The sequence below is a fragment of the Oryctolagus cuniculus genome, chromosome 9 (genome assembly GCF_051225735.1).
Source record: "Oryctolagus cuniculus isolate XC-2025 breed Fujian yellow rabbit chromosome 9, ASM5122573v1, whole genome shotgun sequence".
Taxonomy (NCBI): Eukaryota; Metazoa; Chordata; class Mammalia; order Lagomorpha; family Leporidae; genus Oryctolagus; species Oryctolagus cuniculus.
In genome coordinates, this window is record NC_142875.1 from 103,189,194 (window position 1) to 103,213,388 (window position 24,195).

Sequence of the window (24,195 nt, forward strand, 5' to 3'; positions counted from 1 at the left end):
GTTCCCCGGCCTCCTCATTGGCTCTTCTCGCTCGCCCTCCATCCCGGCTCTGGCACCGGGCTCTGTCTCCCAGCAGAAGGCGCAGCCATGAATCCGTTATTCGGGCCCAACCTCTTCCTCCTACAGCAGGAGCAGCAGGGCCTGGCCGGGCCGCTGGGGGAACCCCTGGGGGGCGACCACTTCTCCGGGGGAGGGGACTTGCCTGCCGCGCCGCTCGCTCCCGCCGGCCCAGCGGCCTTCTCGCCGCCAGGCCCGGGCCCGGGCCCGGGCCCGGCGCCCCCCGCAGCCATGGCGCTCCGCAACGACCTGGGCTCCAACATCAACGTGCTCAAGACCCTGAACCTCCGCTTCCGCTGCTTCCTGGCCAAGGTGCACGAGCTGGAGCGCCGGAACCGGCTGCTGGAGAAGCAGCTGCAGCAGGCTCTGGAGGAGGGTAAGCAGGGCCGGAGGGGCCTGGCTCGCCGCGACCAGGCCGTGCAGACCGGCTTCGTCAGCCCCATCCGGCCGCTGGGGCTACCCCTGAGCGCGCGGCCGGCCGCCGTCTGCTCCCCGGCGGCGCGGGTGCTGGGCTCGCCCGCGCGCTCGCCGGCCGGCCCCGCGGCGTCCCCCGCGGCGCCCGCCACCTCCGCCTCGGCCGCCTACTCCTCGTCTGCCCGCTTCATGCCCGGCACCATCTGGTCCTTCTCGCACGCCCGCCGGCTCGGCCCGGGACTGGAGCCCACGCTGGTGCAAGGGCCTGGCCTGTCGTGGGTGCACCCCGACGGGGTGGGCGTCCAGATCGACACCATCACCCCCGAGATCCGAGCGCTCTACAACGTGCTGGCTAAAGTGAAGCGGGAGCGAGACGAGTACAAGCGGAGGTAGGGGCCGGGAGGGTGGGGACAGGGCTCCGTGGCGGCTCCATGCAAGGGGCTGGCTTGGCGCGGGTTCCTGAGCAGGGGTGAAGTTGATGCTGTGTAAGGAGGAGGTGGAAATAGATGGGCCCAGGGACAGACCGCTGGGGAGTGCATGCTTGCTTCTGGCATGTCTCCCCATCTCACCAGGGCTGCAGTGTTGGGAGGACTGTTTATCCACTGTGGGGTTTCGTGAGACGAGAGATACTGCATCCGGGGTATTGTGGTTTGGGGCTGTAAGCACCACACACTACCAAAGCTTTAATTTGGGAGGTTGACTTTAGGGAGATCAGAAGAGGGTGGTGAGGGAGGGGATGCGCTCAGCAGTCCCAGGGTTCTCCAAAGGAATGTCCCCCCCGGGAGCCAGGGACCCCCTTCTGCCTCCGTAGGAAACCCTTGCTGCTTGCCGTAAGTCAAAAGAGCAAGAAAAAGAGGAGTGAAGGGGATTTCCTAGGGCGAGGGGTGGGTATCATAGGGCCCTTGGGGAATCCGGGCAAGTGTAAATATAGCACCAAAGGCGGAGGAAGTGAGCATGGAACGAGCAAGCAACTGGGTAGGAAGAAGTTGAGAATATGGACACACCCTATGACTGTACTTTGGCTTGGGGCCGAGCCAACCTGGTGACACGAGGGGCCAGAGTGGTGGCCCGGCACCATGTGGAGTCCCTGGGTGGCTGGTAACCAGGCCCATAGCACGGGAGCAGCAGCAGAGCCAGGCCCTGCAGACTGAGGGATGCGGGCAAGGTGGAGGAGGAAGGGGATGACAGGCAGCTTTGGTTTTGGGGGCCTCCAGCCTCAAGCCAGCTACTCTGACCCCTTGTGGACAGGCCGGGGAACTGCCTCTGCAGTTTGGGGATGCAACCCAACCCAACCCGTTTTGGGTTGGTGCCTGAGTTAGCAGTGGGTGGTTTTGCTGATTAGCTGACCATTCTGGGAAGTTATTGCTGAGTCTGGGGGAGGGGCGCCCTTTGGGGATCTATAATCTGCCAGACCCGGGCAAGTCGCAGATCAGCAGGCTTCCTGGGGCTGAGTCCAGGCTTCGTGCTGGCTTCCTTAATCATAGGCCACATTATAAGTCTCAGTTGTCCGAAAACCATCCATCAGGTGCCACCCGGAACCCTGTCCCTGCCCCCCCCCCCCGGGGGGGGTTAATTAATGCAGTCAGCCGTGGAACATGATGGTTCTGGAATACATCCACAACCACAGGAACAACTGCTCTTCTCAGGGCATTTTTTTTTTTTAAGCTGAAAGAGTATTTGTCCTTGGTGCAGCTGTCCAGGGCAGCAAAGTTATTCCCAGGGGACTGATTAGCTCATTGCTCTGCAGCGGGTTGCCGTGCAGAGGGCCCATAGCTAGAACCATGTGGTACGTGCTGCTGGCACTTACTTGGTCTTCCACCCCAGATCCCCTGCCCTCATTCTGGTCTCCTTATAGCAACACTGTAGCTCCTGTCTTTAGCCTGAAAGGCCTCGCATAGCTTGAGTACTAAACTGGGAAGGAGCTGAGGCCTCCTGGCTTCCATTTTTAGCCCTTCTGCCTCGGGTGACCCCACCCCCCAGGCCTCAGTTTTTCCCGTACAGGAACGGCCCCTGCCTTCTCTCTTCAACTCAAGGATAGAATTTCTTTGGAGGAGAGATGTTTGGTAGCTGCAGGATGCATGGAAATTGCTCCAAGTCTGCCCGTGTCAGGGGAGCCCTGAGAGACCGTATTTAAGTGGAGATTACAACAAACCCACTTGGGGGAAGAAAGTCCGGCTCCCGGGCAGATCGAATCCCAGCGAGCTTGCGGGTGATTCAGTTTTTACCCTGTGAGCTTTCATTAGCCTGAATCTCACGGAATGTGTTCATCTCGCTGTCACGCAGTACTTGGTGCCTCCCCTGATGTACGAGGGGTAATGTCCCCTCGGCAGTCTTGCTGGCTTTTTCCAAGGGACCTGGGGACTCCAGGGACAGGAGGGTACCACATCCCAATCTTTTATGTTGTAGATAAAGAAAGCAAGACCCAGAAAAGATAATGCAGAGCCAGAGGAGAGGGACATGTGGCGGCCGGCAGGGAAGGAGGCGGGAGCCAAGGCGCCCAGGGTGGAGGCCCTGCCTGCCCGGGAGGGGCGTGAGGTGCTGCCGAGGAGTTATTATTAGGAACACTGCAGTGCGGCTGCGGGTGAGCTGCACAGGAGGGCACGAGGAGGGCCGGCCTGGAGAGGGCCACGGAGGGAGGGGCATGAAGAGACGGAATCCCGGCTCTGGGAGCGCACTCTTGGTTTTGATTTCTTGGCTGTCCTCCTCGCTGCTTGCTAACCAGCTTTCTGTCTCGGTGCAGCCCCCGTTCTGATGAGGCAGCGAGGGGGGTCTGAGCGTGACAGGTGAATAGGTCCTGGGGTGACAGTGGTGTCGTTCCCGCCTCCCCTTCCCACTGGGCCCTGGGCCCTGCCCCGTGGCTGCCAGTGCCTTGAGCCCACGTGTGGCCCCCTTAGTGTCTGCGTTCTGAGTCGTGGGGACTGCAGCCGCTCTCATCTCCCTTTCCCCCTGGGTTTGGGCATTTCTCTCCGTCCGCCTCCTGCTGTCTACTGCTTTCAGGCTGCTGGGGAGTTGAGGCCCCTGGGCCGGCCCTGCCTCCTCTCTGCGGCTCCTGTAGAGGGGGCTTGGGGGGAACTGGGGGGGGGAACAGGACTCTGAGCATCTCCTCCCTCCCAGGCTCCTGACAGCCCTGTTGATATGGTGTGTGTCCTGCAGATGCTTTGCAGGGTTAAATGGTCCCACGGGAGACAGGGCAGCGGGCTAGACAAGCTCTGTTCTGGTGCGGGCAGGAGGCGGGAGACCGGATCTGTGCCACTGAAGGTGGGAGACTGGGCCGGGCGGGCCTGGCAGTCTGGTGTGGGCAGGTGGTGGGTGTCGAGGCTGGCCAGACAGCTGGGGGAGCTGGGGTGCCAGGGCCTAGAGCAGCAGCAGCTGCTCTTAAATATAGTCCTGGGGCGTGGCCCGGAGTTCCGGGCAGGCAGCCGGTAAGCAGCCAACAGCTGCTGCTGGCCCCCGCCTGGGGGCTGAGCCTGACCCGGGAACTGCAGGCCAGGGAGGCCTCAGTGCCTGAGTTCTCTCCCCTCCTTGCCTTGTGTGTCAGGTGGGAAGAAGAGTACACGGTGCGCATGCAGCTGCAAGACCGAGTGACCGAGCTCCAGGAGGTGAGGGCGGCTGGCCTGTTGCCTGTGCTCCCCTCGGGGTCCCCCCACGGGCCTTTGGCCCCAGTGCCGGCTCCTTGTGCCTCCTTGTCATCGTAAGCTTCTGCCCACGTGGCCACTGATGTCGTGGTCTTCCCCGCTCATAGGAAGCCCAGGAGGCTGACGCGTGCCAAGAGGAGCTGGCCATGAAAGTGGAGCAGCTGAAAGCGGAGCTGGTGGTCTTCAAGGGGCTCATGAGCAATGTGAGTGCGGCACCTCTGCCGACCCTGCTGGCGCCAGGCGGGCAGCCCTTCCTAGAGCGCTGCGCTGTGGGCCTGTGCTCAGCCCCGCCCTTTCTTGTTTTTAAAGATTTATTTATTTATTTTATTTACTTGAAAGAGTTACAGAGAGGTAGAGACACAGAGAGAGAGGTCTCCCATCCACTGGTTCACTCTCCAAATAGCTGCAATGGCCGGAGCTGAGCCAGTCGGTAGGCAGGAGCCAGGATCCTCCTCTAGGTCTCCCATGTGGGAGCAGGGACCCAAGCACTTGGGCCATCCTCCGGTGCTTTCCCAGGCACATGAGCAGGGAGCTGCATCAGAAGAGGAGCAGCTGGGACTCCAACTGGCACCCATGTGGGATGCCAGTGCCGCAGGCCGGGACTAACCCACTGGGCCACAGCGCCGCCCTCCACTCCTTCCCTCTTACTGGCTGCCAGGCAAGAGCTGAAGAAGGAGTAAGGCCTGGTGCTGGGTCACATGGGCAGTGTGGCCTGCATGTTACTGGGGCTGTTCAGCCCTAGTAAGAGCGCAGCTTCAGAGCCGGCAGCCAGGTTCATGTCCAGGCGCTGCAGCTTGGAGTGTGGCCTTGGGCGAATCCAGTGCTTGGGAATATTCATCTGCTGCTGGAACCTCAGCCTTGGCCGGGGGCAAAAAGACCTGCACTTGGGAGAATTACGTGAATGTTTTCTGTATCCAGGGCAGGGCCTGGCGAGCACAAGCATCCTTCAGATCATTCACAGAGAGGTCGGCATTGGGGTACAGTGGGTTAACCACAGCCTTCAATACTAGCATCCCATATGAACACCAGTTCGAGTCCCAGCCACTCCTCTTCCTGCTGATGTATCTGAGAAAGCAGCAGAAGATGGTCCAAGTGCTTGGGCCCCTGCACCCACATGGGAGACCATGGAGTTCTGGCTTCTGTCTGGCTGGGCCCTGGCCATGGTAGCCATTTGGGGGATGAACCAGAAGATGGAAGATATCTCCTTCTCTACCTTTCTCTGTCTTTCTATAAGTCTGCCTTTCAAATAAATAAATACATCTTAAAAAAAAAATCATGGAGGTACACGCACTGTGGCATAGCAGGTTAAGCCTCTACCTGCAGTGCCAGCACCCCATACGGGCACCAGTTGGAGTCCCCACTGCTCCTCTTCTGATCCAGTTCCCTGCTAATGTGCCTGGGAAAGTAGCAGAGGATGGTACAAGTGCTTAGGCCCCTGTACCCACATTGGAGACCCAGATGGAGCTCCTGGCTCCTGGCTTCACTCTGGCCCATCCTGGCCATTGTGGCCATTTGGGGAGTCAATCAGCAGATGGAAGACTCCCCCCCTTCTCTGTAACTCTACCTTTCAAATAAATAAAATAAATGTTTTTAAAATGCATGGAAAATCAAATTAAAAGAGGTATTTAAAGGCAGGTGTGCCCTGGTGGTTAGAACACTGCTTAGGATATCCACATGCCGTATTGGAGTGTGATAGGTCCCAGTCCCAGATTTGCTTCCGATTTCAGCTTCCTGCTGATGTGCACCCTGGGAGGCAGCAGGTGATGGCTCAAGTAGTTGAGTCCCTACCATCCACATGGAAGAACTGGATTGACTCCCTTCCTTCCTTCCTTCCTTCCTTCCTTCCTTCCTTCCTTCCTTCCTTCCTTCCTTCCTTCCTTCCTTCCTTCCTTCCTATCTTCCTATCTTCCTATCTTCCTATCTTCCTATTTATTTATTTAAGAGGCGGAGAGAGAGATCCACTAGTTCACTCCACAATTGGCTGCAACAACCAGAGCTGCACCAATCCGAAGCCAGGAGCCAGGAGCTTCTTCCGGGTCTCCCACATGGGTGCAGGGGCCCAAAGACTTGGGCCATCTTTTACTGTTTTCCCAGGCCATAGCGGAGAGCTGGATTGGTAATGGAGCAGCCGGGACTTGAACCAGCACCCATGTGGGATGCTGGCACTGCAGGCGGTGGCTTTACCCACTACGCCAGTGCCAGCCCTGTGGATTGAGTTTCTAGCTCTCAGCTTTGGCCTGGCCCAACTCCAGCTGTTGCAGGTGTTTGGGAGTGAACCAATGGGTTTTAGTCTGCCTCTCCCTTGGTCTGTCTGCTTTTCAAGTAAATATAAATGGATTTATTTATTTGAGAGGTAAAGTTATAGACAGAGAGAGGGAGAGACGGAGAGAAAGGACTTCCATCCTCTGGTTCACTCCCCAAATGTCTACAACAGCCAGAACTGGGCCAATCTGAAGCCAGGAGCCAGGAGCTTCTTCTGGGTCTCTCATGTGAGTGCAGGGGCCCAAGCACTTGGGCCATCCTCCACCACTTTCCCAGGCCATAGCAGAGAGCTGGACTGGAAGAGTAACAGCTGAGACACCAGCACCATAGGCAGAGGGTTAGCTTACTACACCACCATAAATAAATAGCTTTATTTATTTGAAAGATCCAGTTAGAGGCTGGCGCCGCGGCTCAATAGGCTAATCCTCCACCTGCGGCGCCAGCACACTGGGTTCTAGTCCTGGCTGGGGCGCCGGATTCTGTCCCGGTTGCTCCTCTTCCAGTCCAGCTCTCTACTGTGGCCCGGGAGTGCAGTGGAGGATAGCCCAAGTGCGTGGGCCCTGCACCCCATGGGAGACCAGGAGAAGCACCTGGCTCCTGGCTTCGGATCGGCGCAGCGTGCCAGCCACAGCGGCCACTGGGGGGTGAACCAATGGAAAAGAAAGACCTTTCTCTCTGTCTCTCTCTCTCACTGTCCACTGTCCACTCTGCCAGTTAGAGAAAGGGAAAGACAGAGAAGAGCAGAGAAGAGAGAAATCTTCTATCTGCTGGTTCATTCCTAAAATGGCTGCAACAACCAGGTCTGGGCCAGATGTAAGCCTGGAGCCAGGAGCTTCTTCCAGATCTCCCTCATGGATGCGGAGCCCAAGGGCTTGGGCCATCCTCTTGCTACTTTCCCAGGTGTATTAGCAGGCAGCTGGATCAGAAGTAGAACAGTTGGGACATGAACCAGTGCCCATATGGGATGCTGGCATCACAGGTGATGACTTAGCCTGCTGTGCCACAACAGGTTTTTTTTTTTTTTTTTTTTTTTTTTTAAAGATTTATTTAGTTATTTGAAAGAGTTAAAGTTACAGAGAGAGAGAGAGAGAGGTCTTCCATCCGCTGGTTCACTCCCCAGTTGGCAGCAAGGGCTGGAGCTGCACTAATCTGAAGCCAGGAGCCAGGAGCTTCTTACAGGTTTCCCAGGTGGGTGCAGGGGCTCAAGGACTTGTGCCATTCTGTGCTGCTTTCCCAGGCCATAGCAGAGAGCTGGATCGGAAGTGGAGCAGGCATGATTTGAACCGTTGCCCTAATGGGATGCTGGCACTGCAAGTGGTGGCATCCAGTACGCCACAGTGCTGGCCCCTCTAAATAGATTTTTAAGAAACCCAAAAACCAAGATGGGGCCTGGCATTGTGGTCCAGCAAACTCAGCAGCTGCCTGCAACCCAACACCCAAATCTGAGTGCTGGTTTGAATCCTGGCTGCTGGGAAGTGAATGGGAAGGCAGTGGAGGACGGCCCCAATACTTGGGGCCTCTGCCACCCACATGAGACCCCCAGGTGGGACTCAGGCTCCTGGCTTTGGCTTGGACCAGCCCTAGGCCTTGATCAACCTTTTTTTTTTTTTTTTTTTTTCAAGATTTATTTGAAAGGCAGGGTTACAAAGAGAGAGGGAAGGAGGGAGGAAGGAAGCAAGAGAGGGGGAGGGAGATCCTCCGTCTGCTGTTTCACTTCCCAAATGGCTGCAATGACCAGGAATGGGTCTCCCACATGGGTGCAGGAAGCTGGATCAGAAATAGAGCAGCTGGGACGTGAATCAGCACTTATATGGGTGCCAGTGCCCCAGCGGCTTTATCTGCTGAAGGGCCCTGAATAGATCTTTAAAAAAAAAAAAAAAAAAAAGATGGAGGATGCCATTAAAAACATGTATAGTTTCCATAATCTCTTGTTTTAGTTTTTATTATTTTCATTTTCTTTGAAAGGTATAGAGACAGAAGAGACAGGGAGAGATCTTCCTTCCATCTACAGGTTCAGTCCCCAAATGTCTGCAACAGCCAGGGCTGGGCCAGGCAGAAGCCAGGAGCCTAGAACTCCACCCTGGTCTCCCACAAGGGCAGCAGGGCCCAGGTACTTGAGCCATCACCTGCTGCCTTCCAGGGTGTGCATTAGCAGGAGGCTGGAATCTGAGGCAGAGATACTACAATATAGGATGCGGGCATCCCTGAGTGGCAACTTAACTGGTGTGCCAGGTGCCTGTCCCCCCATAAACTCTTTGAAGACCCCTGGTATGCATGGGTTTCAAAAATTTCCTGCACCAAAACAAATTTTCCTTTTAAATGCTGTGAAGTCCTCTTGTGTTTAGTACTGAGTGTAAGCTGCCGTGATTACTATTCCCGTATGGCACCTGCTTGTAGGGTTCCCGGTAGTCGCGCCTCACCCTCAGTTCCAGGAGGGTGGGGTCTGCTGTTGGCCCCAGGCAGCCCCTGTAGGTCCCAGGCACCAGGCCACATCCTCCAGGGCCCCCTCCTGGCCAGGGAGCCAGTCAGACAACAGCACCGCTATAGCAGGTGCAGTGCCATGGGGGGGATGCTAGGAAGAGGGATGCATTCTGCCCAGGGAGTTGGGGGCTTCCTGGTGGAGCTGACAGTGATGTGCGGGAAGGCTGGAGATCTTGGATCTTGCCACAGCTGTACGAGTCCCAGTCTGGAGTCCTGTTCCCATTTCCCGCACAGAACCTGTCGGAGCTGGACACCAAGATCCAGGAGAAGGCCATGAAGGTGGACATGGACATCTGCCGCCGCATCGACATCACCGCCAAGCTCTGTGACGTGGCTCAGCAGCGCAACTGCGAGGACATGATCCACATGTTCCAGGTGAGGACCCCGCTGCCCCTGGCTGGGGGGGGTGGGGCGGGGCGAGAGACTCCCCCACACTGGCCCCGAGGGGCACGGGCCCTGCCCCCTTCTTTGGGGGGCCCTTATTCTGGTCCCTGGGACCCTCTGTGGGACTAGGCTGGGGGGCCAGCGCCAGCCGCAGGAGAGCGTTTGGAAGCTAACGCCGTCTCCCTCTCTCTCCTCTGTCTGCTTCTCTCCTCTCTTCCTTCATCTTCTCTCGTGCCGTCCTCACAGAGGCAGCTGGTTAGTCTGACCTCACGCACGCTTGTTCGTGTCCCAGTCCCAGGCCCTCTGGCCGTCGGGTTTGCCCTCAGCGCAGGTCTCTTCTGCACTCCGTGTCCTGGCTCTCGGCCCCCGTTCTGTCTCCCCCTCCCCGGCTTTCCAGATCTGGATGTGACGCGAGGTCTGCTCTGTCACGCCGTAGCCTCATCCTCCTCGCAGCCCAGAGCTCTGTGCCATTGAGTCTCCTCTCACCAGACAGACTTTCTTCTAGAAAACCAAATTCCTCCTTGGCCATCCTACACATCTGACGTGACCCTAACGAGCCATTGCTCCTCTTATCTTACTGCTCTATTTTCTCTCTCTCTCTCTCTCTCCTTTGTCTTCCTGCTCAGCCTGCAGCCCTGCCCGCTCCGTGTCTGTCCGCCTGTCTCTCGGTGACCTGCGTGTTTCTCTTGCTGCCCTCATAACTGTGTCTTTTCTCTCTGCCCTCCCCGCTGGTCCCCGCTTCTCGCCCCGGCCTCCCCGCCCGCCCTCGCTCCTCACGCACCCGGCCTCGTCTCTGTAGTCTCTGCACTTGTCTCCCATTAAGGTCCCATCCATGGGGGGGCGGAAGCGGGAGCGCAAGGCCGCTGTGGAGGAGGACCCCTCCCTGTCGGAGAGTGACGGGCCCCGCCAGCCCGCTGGGGACGAGGAGGAGAGCACGGCCCTCAGCATCAACGAGGAGATGCAGCGCATGCTCAACCAGCTGTGAGTGCCGGGCCGCCCCAGCGCCCCAGCGCCCCAGCGCCCCAGCGCCCCAGCGCCCCCAGCCCACGCAGCCCGAGGCCGGCGCCCCCGCAGCCCCTGACCCGTGGGCTCCCTGTCTCTAGGAGGGAGTGTGATTTTGAGGACGACTGTGACAGCCTGACTTGGGAGGAGACCGAGGAGACTCTGCTGCTCTGGGAGGATTTCTCAGGCTATGCCATGGCAGCGGCAGAGGCCCAGGGAGAGGTAACGCCCCTCCCGGCCCGGGGCCCCTCAGCGCCCGCCCTCCCCCTCCCTGCCTCCCCGCCTCCCCGCCTCCCTGCCTCCCTGCCTCCCCGCTCTGTCCCCCGTGTAGTCATCAGCCTCTCCCTGCTTCTTCCCTCTTTCTTTTTCCTCCTCCTCCACTCTCTGCAGCTGCCTTTAACCCGATGTTCTCTCTCTCTCTGCACCTTGGCCCTGTCCCCCCCACCCTCCCCTCCCCGTGGCCCACCAGCAGCAGGAAGACAGCTTGGAGAAGGTGATCAAGGACACGGAGTCTCTGTTCAAAACCCGGGAGAAAGAATACCAGGAAACCATTGACCAGATAGAGGTGAGGGTGCACACTGGGCGGCTCAGCCCCAGAGCGGGGGCCCCGGTGGCCCGGGCCTTTCCTTCTCTTGAGGGTGGGGGTGGTCTCAGCTGTGGTACCCCGGGAGGGCTCTCAGGACCTCCGGAGACGGACAGGTCTAACTCGAACAAGCTCCTTGTTCTCTCTGTGGCCAGTTTATGATGTCTAAGACAGGGAGCTTAGTAACACCTGCCCCAGAGGGCTCCTTTGAACAGCAAATGAGGTAGTACACACACGGGGAGACCTCCAAAAGCTCGTGGAAAACGGAATCCAAAGATAAGTTTATTTTGGTGCAGAAAATTTTGAAAACATAGGTATAAGGAACTTCAAAAAGTTCTCGAGGGCCCAGTGGGTCCACATCCCATATCAGAGCACAGATTCAGGTCATGGCCGCTCCACTTCTGATCTAGCGCCCTGCTAATGCACCTGGGAAGTGCACCACAGCGGCAGGTGGTGAAAGTGCTCGGGCCCCTGCCACCGTGTGGGAGACCTGGGTGGAATTCCAGGCTTCTAGCTTCAGCCTGGCCCAACTCCAGCTGTTGGGGCCACTTGGGGAGTGAACCTGAACCAGCAGATGGAAGATTTTGCTCTCTGTCATTCTGCCTTTCAAATACAATTGTTTTAAAAAGTTCATGAAAAATCTATTATAAAGAAACTATGAAAAGATTTTTTTTATTTGAGAGGTAGAATTACAGACAATGAGAGGAAGAGACAGAGAGGTCTTCTATCTGTTCCCCAAATGGCCGCAATGGTTGGAGCTGGGCCAATCTGAAGCCAGGAGCCAGGAGCTTCTTCCATGTCTCCCATGCAGGTGCAGGGGTCCAAGCACTTGGGCCATCTTCTACTGCTTTCCCAGGCCATTAGCAAAGAGCTGGATCAGAAGAGGAGCAACCAGGACTTGAACTGGCACCCATATGGGATGCCAGTGCCGCAGGTGGAGGCTTAACCTACTGTGCTGCAGTGCTGGCCCCTATGAGTACATTTCAAATAAACTTTTAAAAAATATATCGTATTTTATTTAAGAGGCAAAGAAACAGAGACAGAGAGGGACCCCCCTCCACACACACAGAGCTGTCATCTACTGGTTCACTTCCCAGATGTCTACAATTGCTGGGTCTGGGACAGGATGAAATTGGGAGCTAGAAACCCAAACCAGGTCTCCCAAGTGGGCGGCAGGAACCCACATACTGAGCAATCGCTGCTGCCTCCCCAGGCCTGCATTGGCAGGAAGCTGGGGTCCGGAGCCAGGACTCGAACCCAGGCACTCCAGTGTAGGACGCATCTGTCCTAGCTGGCAACTGCTAAGCCAGATGCCACCCCCTCACATTTTGTTTGTGCTAAAATAAGCTTATTTTTATTTACTTATACGAAAGGCAGTGGGGTTGGGGGAGAGAGAGAGAGAGCACATGTCTGCTCGTTCACTCCCCAGATGTCTGTGACGACTGGGGCTGGCTGAGGGCAGAGCCAAGACCCGGAACTCAACCCAGGCTGGGTGGCAGGAACCCAGTTAACCTGGAGCCATCGCTGCCGCCTCCAGGATGAGTATTAGCAGGAAGCTGGGCACTCAGGGTGGGGTGTGGGCATCTGGACTGGCTTCGGGACCACTAAGCCAATGCACAGCCCTCAGATTTTCTGAACCAAAATAAACTTATCTCCTTCCTTCCTTCCTTCCTTCCTTCCTTCCTTCCTTCCTTCCTTCCTTCCTTCCTTCCTTTTTCTTTTTTTCTCTTTCTCTCCCTCCCCTTCCCTCCCCTTCCCTCCCCTCCCCTCCCCTTTCCCTCCCCTTTCCCTTCCCTCCCCTTTCCCTCCCCTTTCTCTCCCTTCCCCTCCCCTCCCCTCCCCTCCCCTCCCCTCCTCTCCCCTCCTCTCCTCTCCTGCAATGGGCATTTGGGGAGTGAACCAGCGGATGGAAGATCTCCTCCCCTCCCCTCCCCTCCCCTCCCCTCCCCTCCCCTCCCCTCCCCTCCCTTCTCCTCTCCTCTCATTCAGTCCCCCAATGTCTGTGTGGGCTGGTTCTGGCCAAGGCTGGCACTGGAAGTTGGGAACTCCATGAAGTCTCCCATGGGAATGGCAGAAACCCATTACTTGAGCCATCGCTGCCTGCTGGGGTCTGCATTAGCAGGAAGCTGGAGTCAGAAGCCAGAAGAAGGCATCAAATCCATAGACTTAATCTTTTAAAAAATGTTTACTGGGCCAGTGCTGTGGTATAGTGGGTAGAGCTGCTGCCTGCAGTGCTGGCATCCTGTATGGGCATTGATTCAAGTCCTGGCCGTTCCACTTCTGATCCAGCTCCCTGCTGTTGCGCCTGGGAAAGCAGAAGATGACCCAAGTCCTTGGGCTCCTGCACCCACATGGGAGACCTGCATGAAGCTCCTGGCTCCTGGCTTCATCCTGGCCCAGCCCTGGCCATGGCAGCCATTTGGGGAGTGAACCAGCAGATGGAAGACTTCTCTCTCTGTCTCTCTCTCATCTCTCTCTTCCTCTCCCTCTCTATAACTCTGACTTTCAAGTAAATAAGTAAATTTTAAGAAGTCTACTTATTTTCATCTACTTGAAAGGCAGAGTGACAGAGAGAGAGAGAGGGAGAGAGAGAGAGAGGGATCTCTTCCATCAGCTGGTGCACTCCCCAAATGCCCACAACTGAAGCCGGGAGCCTAGAGCTACATCCAGGTCTCCCGCAGAGTGGCAAGTCCCAAGTATATGAGGCAGCTGCTGGCACCTCCCAGGATATATTAACAGGAAGCAGAATTGGAAGCAGAGGAGCCAGGACTCAGAGCAAGGTGTTCTGATATGGCATGTGGGCATCCCCAGCGGTGGCATAACCTTCTGCGCCACAGTGCCCACCACCATACACTTTTTTTTTTTTTTTTTTTTTGGACAGGCAGAGTGGACAGTGAGAGAGAGAGACAGAGAGAAAGGTCTTCCTTTTGCCGTTGGTTCACCCTCCAATGGCTGCTGCGGCCGATGGCAGGAGCCAGGTACTTATCCTGGTCTCCCATGGGGTACAGGGCCCAAGTACTTGGGCCATCCTGCACTGCACTCCCTGGCCACAGCAGAGAGCTGGCTTGGAAGAGGGGCAACCGGGACAGAATCTGGCCCCCCGACCGGGACTAGAACCCGGTGTGCCGGCGCTGCTAGGCGGAGGGTTAGCCTAGTGAGCCATGGCGCCGGGCCCCCCCATATACTTTTAATCTCATTTTTTCCTGCACTTTTAGAAGGGTCCTCATGTAGGGCTGAGACTGGCTTATAAGTATACCCTAGTGGCCATTGTTGTTGTTAAAGACTTACTCATTTGGAAGGCGTAGTGTCAGAGAGAGAGGGAGAGACAGAGATCTACTGGTTCACTCCCTAAATGGCTGCAGTAGCCAGGGATGGGCCATAAAGCCAGGAGTCAAAAAGTCCATCAGCGTCTCCCCTGTGGGTGACAAAGTACCTGGACCATCTTCCCCTGCTCTCCCAGGCACATTCGCAGGGCCCTGGAGTGGAAGTGGAACTTGAACTGGTGCTCTGTTAGGGCATGCCGGCATCCCTGGCAGCAGCTTAACCTGCTGCGCCACCGCGCTGGCTGCGGCCAGCATTCGTTAGCACTGTCAGGGCTGTAGCACTCAGCTCAGCCTAGGAGGTTGTGGAGGAGTCTCCATTCTTATTCTCGAGCCTGGGGGAGCCCTTGAGAGGGGGCAGGTGCAGCTGGTGCTTTAGCTTGACCTGCAGGCCTTCGGGGGCTGCCAGGACAGAGGTTGCCCTGGGTGGAGGGTTGGGTTGTTCCCCAGGAGCCACCGCAGGCACCACTGTGCGCCTCCCCGGCCTCTCGTCAGCCCACACTGCTCGCCTGCGCTCAGTGCTCTCACACCGCCTGCACTTTGAGAAGGAAGTTGCAAAACTGTTTTCCCACTTCCTCATTCTCCCGACACGTACCAGATGGCCCTGCTCCTGGGTTTTCTTTGCCTGCACAGACAAACGCTAAGTTTTAAAGGCACAGCCAGATTGGTGCTCCTAGGACTGGTCCCCATGCCTGTGTTTATGCCTGTGTCTCCCCATGTCCCCCGCCCCCTTAGCTGACCTGGGCCCCCCTCCAGTGCCACACTGAAATGACATGGGGACATGGGGCTGCTGTCTCTGCTGGGCTCTTGCCCTGGACCGGAAGTGCCTGCTCTGACATACTCCCTGATAGGAAGGACAGAACATTCTAGATGGAGGTGTGCCTTTTGGGCCGTGTTCTGAGTCGTGCGTCTCTCCGCTCCTCTCTGCAGAATGAAACCTGGAAGTGTTAGGGGAGCTGGCTTGGTGGCCTCGGCGGCAGTGTTGCCTGTGGTGGTCCGTCCAGCGCAGCCGAGGTGCTGGGTCTCTGTGACCTTGATCTCTCAGGGTTGCTGACATGGCCATAGGCCTTTCCCGTCAGTGGATGGTGGAGCCCAGTTGCTCCCTCCCACCTTCTCATCCCCACCCACAGTCCTCTGCTCGCACAGATGCTGCAATTTTCCGGAGAGGCTGTTGAGGATTCAAGGATTCAGCACCTAACTTCCGGTCTTGTCCTTGCCTTGCCTGTGCTTTAAGTGTGTGGGTGCAGGGGGGCACGCACCCAGGCGCAGTCGGTTCCGCAGCCCAGCGGGGAGACTGCACTTCTGGATAAAGAGCTGGAGCTCAGGCCGCAGACACAGGAGAGGATGAGGATGCTCTGATCATTTTGCTCAGTTTCCGTGTGTGGAAGTATTGCCCCGGAGCCGTGGAAATGTACAAGTGTTCCACACAAATCAGAACTCAGGAGCGGTGGGAGAAGGGGCGTAGAAATACGTAGAGACTGCTGGTGGCGGTGCTTAGCCTTTGGGTACAAGTGCTTGGCTTGTTTCCTTCTTCCCTGTGCCCCGGACCTCCAGTTCCCAAACGCACGCCCTCCACGCTGACTTCCTAAGTGGAGAGGCTGGGGGACGGGCGGGTGGCGTCTGTTTTCTCCCTGGCTTGAACGGTCAGCACCTCCTGCTCTGCTCGTGGCCCCAGGCCTGCGGCTGCAGTCCCAGCTGAGGGTGGCCTGCCACTCCAGGAGAGCCCCCGCCGCACCCGCATGCCCATGCCGCCGTGCTGGCCGCCCCTTTTGTGTGGCCCTGGGACCCGTCCGCTCCTTTCCCACGTTCCCACCCTCGCCGGCCAGCGCACATTACTCGGGTGGCTTCTTCTGCCCTCTGCCGATTGCTCACGGGCGGCTTCCTCCCCTTTCTCTTTGCTCTCAAGCCGTTGAGCAAATCACTTCCAGGCGGTTTGCTTCTCTTCCAGTCCTGGCCCCTGTCCTTTGTACCCAAAACAGAGGCTGCAGATTGTTGCCGGCCCAGAGCTTTCCCACCGCAGCCGCCGCCTCCCTGCCCGGAGCCTCTGCCGCAGAATCAGGCTCTGGGAGGGAGCCTGCCTATCCCGATGAGCCCCACGTTTTCTTTCTTTTTTAAAGATTTAAAGTCAGAGTTAGAGAGAGAGAGAGAGGGAGAGACAAAGAGACCTTCCATCCCCTGGTTCACTCCCTCACATGGCTGCAATGACCGTGGCTGGGCCAGGCCAAAGCCAGGAGCCAGGAGCTGCCTCTGGGTCTCCCGTATGGGTGCAGGGACCCAAGCATTTGGGCCATCTTCCACTACTTTCCCAGGCATATTAGCAGGGAGCTGGATCGGAAGTGGAGCGGCCGGGACTTGAACCAGTGCACAGATGGGATGCGGGAGCCGCGGGTAGCAGCTTTTCCTGCTACACCACAACAGCAGCCCCCTAGCCCCACATTTTCTACATAGAACATTTCTGAAGTTGAGATACATCTTATTTTTGTTTCAAAAGATTTATTTATTTTAATGGCAGAGTGACAAGATCTTCCATCCCCTGGTTCATTCCCCAGACGCTTGTGACAGCTGGGGCTGGGCCAGGCCACAGGAGGAACCAGGAGTTCCACCCGGCTCTCCCGCGCCTGTGGCAGGGGCCCAGGTACTACGCTTTCCCAGGCGTGTTAGCAGGGAGCTGCGTCGGAAGCACAGTAGCCAGGATTTGGAGCTCATACTCCGACTTAGGGAGGATGCAGGTGTCCCAGGTGGCGGCTTGCCTGTTTCGCCACAGCTGCCACCCGGGATACATCTCCTAATCAGCCGGATGTTCAGCATGGCGGTGGTCCTCTTAGCGTCTGGACGATAAGTAAGGAAGAGAATATGGTGAGAAGTGAGCCCTATGCGCTGCACGCTCAGGTTGCCTCCTGCGTGCAGGGAGTCCTGTTGGCTCCCAGAGGTGGCCTGGGGCAGTGGAGAGTGGTGGCGGCTCCCTCCTGTCTTCCTCCTCTTCCCCTTATCAGGTTCTTGAGGAATGCAGCTCACACAGACACCTTAGCTTTGCCCTGTAGGCAGAGACTCTGGGAGACCGGTTGAGAGGGAGACCGGTTGAGAGGAGAATGTATTGGGTGCCTTGGCTGTGGCCCAGCTGCTGCTCCTGGCGTGCCAGCCTTCTGGCACGGGGAGCCGGGCACTGCCGGCCCTGGGCCTGCTAACCCCTGTGGCCCTGCCCCGCTCTGTCGCAGCTGGAGCTAGCCACGGCCAAGAACGACATGAACCGACACCTGCACGAGTACATGGAGATGTGCAGCATGAAGCGGGGCCTGGACGTGCAGATGGAGACCTGCCGCCGGCTCATCACGCAGTCGGGGGACCGGTAAGGGCCTCCCTGGAGTGGGGGGGTGGGTAGCCCCATGGCCAGCAGTGGTGGTGGCACTTGATGTGAGGGTGCCCAGGCACTCCCCCCCCCCCACCAGCTCTATGCTTGCCCTGGTGGGAGCATCTGACAAACTAGCAAGGAGCAGAGGGGATGTGAGGGCTGGTTTTTATCTAAAAGTTGGAACCTCGATTCATGCGTTTGACCCCGTGGAAGTTACAGTTACTAACAAAGCAGATTTAGAAAAGCAAAAAGTCAGGAAAATGCAAACCAGGCCCGGCCCCAGGGGCTGCACTTGGGCCCTGCCCCCAGGATACAGACAGGGTGGCGTGGGGGAGAACTCTGCTCCCACCCTCCCCTCCTTCACCCCACCTGCTGCCTGCCCTTGCCAGAGTGTCACTCAGCTGCCAGAGGATGAGCCCGGGGACGAGGGTCGCCTGCCCCTGGGGACCTGGGCCTTCCCCTGGTGACGGTGGGTGTTTTTTTCTAGAAAGTCTCCTGCTTTCACTGCGGTCCCGCTTAGCGACCCGCCGCCACCGCCAAGCGAGACTGAGGACTCGGATCGCGACGTCTCATCCGACAGCTCCATGAGATAGGGGCCGCCCTCCCTCTCGGCACTCCTGCAGCCCACCGAGGCAGAGGGTGGGGGCGCACAGAGGGATGTGTCCCTGGCCCCTGGGGACGGAGTGATCCTGCCTGGGCCTTCCCGGGCTACTGGACTGTTTGGAGCAAGGCTGGGCCCGGCCCTCCCCAGCCAACCCCTCCCCCCACGGTTGGGCCCACTGCCCTCCCACGTGGGTGTCTGCTACTCGCCCATCGCTGATCTGCTGGAGCAAGCACAGCCCCTTCCTGTGTCCGCTGTGTGAGGCATGTGAACGTGGGCCCTGGCCTCCACGCCTGGGGTTCCAGCCAGCTCGCTCTGGCCCAGGCACTGGTATGAAGTGGATTCAGCTTGGGGTTCCATCACGGCGTGGGCCACACCTAGGCCTGCCTTGGTGCTCTGGCCCGTTCCGGCCCGCGTTGTCAGCTGTGGGTGTCGGCCCCTCCCCTCGTGTTGGCGCCGAGCACTAAAGGGACGCCCTCCCTGCCATGCGGGGGACTGGGTACAGCAGCATCCAGGAGGCAGTGAAGCTTCTCCCAGGCACGGCTTCCGGCTGTGCACGTGTGTGCGTGAGCGCTCAGGGTCTCCGCCCAGGATGAGCCGCCTCCGGGGGGCGTGGCCTACCCCAAGACTGACAGGCTGACTTTCCTGGAGACAGTACAGAGGACTCACTCAGTGCAGGTGGCTGTGCGGAGCTGAATGGAGTCGTTAATAATAATGAAGCTGGCAGTATTTATTGAGCACTGTGTCACAGTTTCAAGCACTTTCTGTTCACTACAGCCCCCACCGCGCTGCGTGCTGCTTCGTCCTTTTGTAAAGGTACAAGGCACAGGTTACAGGAACTTGCTCAGAGTAAGAGCCTGCAAGTGGCTCCTGCCAGCTAAACCCACACCTCACCTGAAGATGGTGTCCCTGCCACCTCCCTCTGACCTACCAGGGGTGGCCACCAGCCTTCCTTCAGGTTCTACAGTGCTTAGTGCATTGGGCAAGTGCTAGGGGCCTGTGCCATCTGCCTCATCAAATCTCCAAAGACCTGAGCAGCCCAGGTGAAGTCACAGCTCGGCCTGCACACTGCCACGTGTGCTGCGCATCAGAGGCCAAGGTCACAGCCGTGACTTCCCATGTTCAGCCAAGCACAAGTGACCCGCTGCAGTTCTTGCAGCACACAGAGCCTCAGAGGGGGGCTGCCTAGGGCCGGTCCCGTGGGTGTGCCAGATCCCTCTTGGGTACCTGAAACCAGCCTTCAGCCCTGTCCACCCAGCACCCTCCCCTTTGCCCTGGGACAGAACAAGAGAGTTGTCTGGGTGCAGAAGACTTTATTGATGGTTTCATGACAAGGTAGGGCTCCCTAAGCCCCTCCCCTCCTCCAGGGGGTCTGGGATGGAAACTGTGAAGAGGGGCAGATTCTCAGCGTGGTGGGGACTGAGTGGGGGCAGGGACTCCCCAGCGGCTGAGGGCCTCTCGTCCTCCTCTGGTGCTCTCGCTGGGGCCGGTGGTTTGAGGGCTCTTACTCCTTGGAGGCCATGTGGACCATGAGGTCCACCACCCTGTTGCTGTAGCCAAATTCGTTGTCATACCTAGAAGGTGATCAGGGAATTGTTAAGGGTTATTTTCTGAGAAGGCCACCGGGGGGCACCAGAACCCAACTGACTTCTTAAGCCTTGTCCTGTCCCCTGCCCCAGCCACATACCAGGAAATGAGCTTCACAAAGTGGTCATTGAGGGCAATGCCAGCCCCAGCATCGAAGGTAGAGGAGTGGGTGTCACTGTTGAAGTCGCAGGAGACGACCTGGGGAGGAGAGGGCTAAGTGTGGGAACCCCGCCCTCATGAGCGGGGCCACACCGGCCCCAGGCCCTGTCCTCCGTCCTATCAGTACCTGGTCCTCGGTGTAGCCCAGGATGCCCTTCAGGGGGCCCTCGGATGCCTGCTTCACCACCTTCTTGATGTCGTCATACTTAGCCTAGGAAGGTAAGAACAGGTCAGACAGCCAAGCTCCGCGTGAGCACCGCTGTAGCAGCCGGCCTACCAGCCCACCACCAGCACCCGACCCAGACATACAGCTTTCTCCAGGCGGCAGGTCAGGTCCACGACCGACACGTTGGGGGTGGGCACACGGAAGGCCATGCCAGTGAGTTTCCCGTTCAGCTCGGGGATGACCTTGCCCACGGCCTTGGCAGCGCCAGTGGAGGCAGGGATGATGTTCTGGGCGGCCCCGCGGCCGTCACGCCACAGCTTCCCAGAGGGCCCGTCCACGGTCTTCTGGGTGGCAGTGATGGCGTGCACCGTGGTCATGAGCCCCTCCACAATGCCGAAGTGGTCGTGGATGACCTTGGCCAGGGGGGCTAAGCAGTTGGTGGTGCAGGATGCGTTGCTGCAACATGAGAGAGGGAGGGTGTAAGTCAGGGCAAGGCCAGTCCCCCCCTCCGGGGGTTCAGCCTCTCACCTCCGCCCACCTCCCGCCAGCCTCACCTGACAATCTTGAGAGAGTTGTCATACTTCTCGTGGTTCACGCCCATCACAAACATGGGGGCATCGGCGGAGGGGGCTGAGATGATGACCCTTTTGGCTCCGCCCTTCAAATGAGCCTGCAGCAGAGGAGTTGGTTGTAAGCTCGCTCAGCTGCCTGCCTCCTCCCCCACATCCCAGGGTCAGGGCCCCCGTCCCCAGCCCACTCACCCCGGCCTTCTCCATGGTGGTGAAGACGCCAGTGGATTCCACCACGTACTGGGCACCAGCATCACCCCACTTGATGTTGGCGGGATCTCGCCTGGGGGGGGGGAGGAAGGACAGAGCTCAGAGATGTGACGTGCCCCATGCCCAAGGCGGCCCCCAGTCCTAGTCACCGCCCCAAAGCTGGTCCGTCTTGCGCACTCACTCCTGGAAGATGGTGATGGCCTTCCCGTTGATGACCAGCTTCCCGTTCTCAGCCTTGACCGTGCCGTGGAACTTGCCGTGGGTGGAATCATACTGGAACATGTAGACCTGGGGGAGCAAGCGAGGGCCCTCAAGGGGGCTGCCTTCAGCCAGGCTGTTCCTCCTACCAGCGCCAGGGGGCAGCACTCACCATGTAGTGGAGGTCAATGAATGGATCATTGATGGCGACAACATCCACTTTGCCAGAGTTAAAAGCAGCCCTGGTGACCAGGCGCCCAATGCGGCCAAATCTGAGGGAGACAAGAGGCAAGGAAGAATGAGCAGAGTGTCCTCGCAGGCACGCACGCACGCATGCATGCATGCAGTCCTTAGGCCACCGAACCCTTCCAGGGAGCAGAGCCCGGTTCCCTCGCTATCTGAAGGGGATGTGGCTCCAGGCCCTTCCCCTGGACACAAAACCCAAATACTCGGCTTCCTCCTGTAGAAAGTGCTGTGGCAGCCAGCGGCAGGCATCTCCTCCGCACGCCCCCCTGCAGACTTCGAACCACATCTGGGTGACGGATGCTACCTACGGATGCTTCCACGTCATTTCATCTGCGTGGATTTGCTGCCGGACTCAGTGGGAGGTAAACTGATTTTTTTAGAATGTTCTGGAATTTCATAACCTCAGGAATATTTTCCATCCACAGTTGGCTAAACCCATGGATGCAGAACCCCTGGGTACAGAGGGCTGCTTGTCTAAGATTTCCCCAGCCCCAGAGCCCCAAGGGGCCTAATCTTGTTGCCTTTAAGACACCCTGCCAGGCTGGCCTGGCTTCACTCGGTGAAATGGAATCTCCTTTTCCATCCAAGAGGTTAAGATCAGGCTCGAAGACTTGCCCCAACCTTACCCCGGTCCCCACCCAAGTCTTTCCAGGAGCCACTGCCACCCATTGGCTGGGCATGAGCTTGGCACATGGCAGCCATCACCTCTCTGCGCTATCTATGCTGGCTCCTGGGAAGAGCTGTACACTCAGCATCACCAAGCTCAAAGGGCAGGAGTAAAGGTCAGAGAGGCGCAGGCCAGGCTAAGCCCACCCCCTCTGCAGGCCCCTCCTCCAGAGAGCTGGGGAGATGGCCCTAATGCCACAGCCCTCTCCTGCTAATCTACCTGAGCTCCCCATCCAGAAACCCGAGGGGGGGCAGTTACTGGGGGGCTGGAGGGAGGCCCCCCGCCGCAGCAAAGGTCAGGCAGCTAAATTTAACCCGAGTGGGGTGGAGCCAGGATCTGGTTTCTGGAAGGCAGACGGCGGAGCAGGGCAGGCTTCCTGGGCCCTCGGACACCCAATCCCCCCGGTGACCTTTACAGGCTGGCCCTTGGGGCGGGGTCAGCGCTAGGCTGGGCTGGGCTGCAGACAGCTGTGAGGTGAGCGCACAGGAGGGCCAGGTGTGGCTGCTGCAGGAGCCATTTTGCCGTGGAAAATTTCTTTTCTCATCACCCATGACTCAGCTCCCCCAAACCTGGCGCTGAGCCACAGCTACCACTGCTGCTGGGGCGAGGGCGCACGGCGGGCCCTCCACACACCCACTCGGATTCAGCTGAGGATGAATGATCTAGAAAGAGCATCATGGCGGCGGCGGGGGGGGCGTCGGGCTGGACCAGGGCTAGGATTCTGAGGTCCAGCGTCCCGGCCGCAGCGCGGCGTCCCGGACGAGGGCGCCCCGCCCTGCCAGGGCAGGGGCGGGAGGGTTAGTCATCGCACCGCCAGGGCGGGGAGGAAGCGAGAACGCAGCTTTCCTAACGGTGCTTCATTCATTTCCTTCCCGGTTGCAACATGGCGGCCGAGCGCCCGCACACCCAGCCTCGCAGCGGGCTGTGCACGCAGCAGGCCCCGCGCACCCCCGCGCCGCGGAGCCCGTGGGGGAGGGGCGCCCGCGGGCACGTGACCCTGCAGGGCGCGAAAGCAGAGAAAGGGGCGCGGGGCCAGGGGATTAGGGGGATGGAGCCACAGCGAGGGATGGGGACGCTCGGCTCCGCAGGGGCGGAGTCACAGGAGGCGCCACGGCTGAGGGGTGAGGGACACGAGGCCCTCGGAGGCGTCCGGGCGCTGACCTTGAGCTCTCCTTGCGGGGTACGGCCACCCCACCCCGCCTCCCCACGCCACTGCGGAGACCCCAGTCCCGCCCGGGCCCAGCCCCTGCTCACTCACCCGTTCACTCCGACCTTCACCATCGTGTCTCGGGGACGCGCTGTGGGGACAGCAGAGTGAGCATCAGGGCAGTCGGCAAAGCCCAGCGGCCAGAGCCCTCGGCGCCCCTCCCCCCGGCCTCCATTCCCACCCCAGGGCACGGCACGTACTCTGCTCGCCCCTGCAATGCGGGACCCCGCCCGGCGGCTCCGCTCTGGGGGCCCAGCACCGCCTCGGGGCTGCCCAAGCCCCGGCCAGCACGCCCCCTCCTCCCGCCGGCCCCCAAGCCCCCACGGCCTCTGCCTTGGTCACCTAGCACTGCACGAGAAGAAGCGGCTGCCTGTCGAACGGGGCGGAGCAGAGAGCACCGGAGGAACCCGCAGCCTCAATTTATAGGGACTGGGGGCGGCGGGGCGTGGGTGACGTGCGCCCCGCCTCCCGTGCTGCTCGCCCAGTCCCAGCCCAAGGGCGAGGAGGCCTGAGCTACGTGCGCCCGTAAACCCGCGAGTAGCCGGGCCTCCTCGTTTTTCTTTTTGCGGGCCCGCCTTGTTCCCCAGTGCACGCACCAGGCATGTGGGCCCAGGCCTGAGAGGGGGAGGGGACCGAGGTGGCCCGCGGGGGCAGTGATGGCTAAAGGTTCCCGGGACGGGACTATGGGCACGCAAGCCACTATAGACTCGGGGATGGGGATCCTGGTGGGAACCAGAGACGTCCAGGAGCCCAGGCCGCGCCAAGGGGCCGCACGGACGACCCGGGAGCGGCTGGCATGGGGAGTCGGAGCCTGAGCCCGGTCGCCTGGGGACAGCACGCGCCACCCCCTTCCCCTATTCTTTCAAAGGCTGGGAGGCGGGCAAGCTGAGGAACTTCTCCAGGTTTTTTGGTAGTGACACAGCTGAGGAACTGGCCCCGGAGGGGCCTGGGGCTCCCGCGGGCCCGTCCCAGCCCCCACTCCCCCTTCCCCACCTCCTGGCTGCCGGCCTCACTGGGCGAGGGGCCTGGCCTGGGCACTGGGCAGCGGGGGCCTGGAGAGGAAGGAGGCTTGCGGGGGGGTGGGGGCGGTTTCTGCAC

General features: G+C 59.2%; 2 protein-coding genes across 12 annotated transcripts; one reads left to right on the top strand and one right to left on the bottom strand.

The window, feature by feature from the left end:
- The first annotated feature begins 30 nt into the window (after window positions 1-30).
- On the top strand, window positions 31-18,825 carry IFFO1 (intermediate filament family orphan 1). Of its 11 annotated transcripts, none has more exons than XM_051850193.3 (10): window positions 39-860; window positions 4,010-4,070; window positions 4,214-4,309; window positions 9,084-9,224; window positions 9,480-9,488; window positions 10,033-10,214; window positions 10,337-10,457; window positions 10,705-10,800; window positions 17,354-17,484; window positions 17,975-18,825. In XM_051850193.3, the coding sequence occupies exons 1-10, from the start codon at window positions 88-90 to the stop codon at window positions 18,078-18,080; spliced, it is 1,716 nt and encodes a 571-aa protein (XP_051706153.1). In that variant the 5' UTR covers window positions 39-87; the 3' UTR covers window positions 18,081-18,825. The 11 variants fall into 11 exon arrangements, 8 of the variants coding, with proteins under 8 accessions (XP_089160691.1, XP_089160692.1, XP_051706153.1 ...); XM_089304568.1 differs by lacking the exon at window positions 9,480-9,488 and adding an exon at window positions 3,625-3,729 and having other exon boundaries at window positions 417-433; window positions 10,057-10,214; XM_089304567.1 differs by lacking the exons at window positions 39-860; window positions 9,480-9,488 and adding exons at window positions 2,915-3,052; window positions 3,625-3,729 and having other exon boundaries at window positions 10,057-10,214.
- Window positions 18,826-19,396: 571 nt separating this feature from the next.
- On the bottom strand, window positions 19,397-23,479 carry GAPDH (glyceraldehyde-3-phosphate dehydrogenase; the record flags this gene model as incomplete). Its single annotated transcript, NM_001082253.1, is given in 10 exon segments — window positions 19,397-19,662; window positions 19,776-19,873; window positions 19,962-20,045; window positions 20,144-20,456; window positions 20,555-20,670; window positions 20,762-20,852; window positions 20,961-21,067; window positions 21,150-21,249; window positions 23,149-23,188; window positions 23,440-23,479. Coding segments are annotated over 9 exon segments (1,002 nt in total).
- Window positions 23,480-24,195: the final 716 nt, after the last annotated feature.

Coding starts and splice junctions, on each gene's coding strand:
- IFFO1 (XM_051850193.3), top strand. CDS start 88: ATGAATCCGTTATTCGGGCCCAACCTCTTCCTCCTACAGCAGGAGCAG. Junction 861..4,009: donor CGAGACGAGTACAAGCGGAG/GTAGGGGCCGGG, acceptor CTTGTGTGTCAG/GTGGGAAGAAGAGTACACGG. Junction 4,071..4,213: donor GAGTGACCGAGCTCCAGGAG/GTGAGGGCGGCT, acceptor CCCCGCTCATAG/GAAGCCCAGGAGGCTGACGC.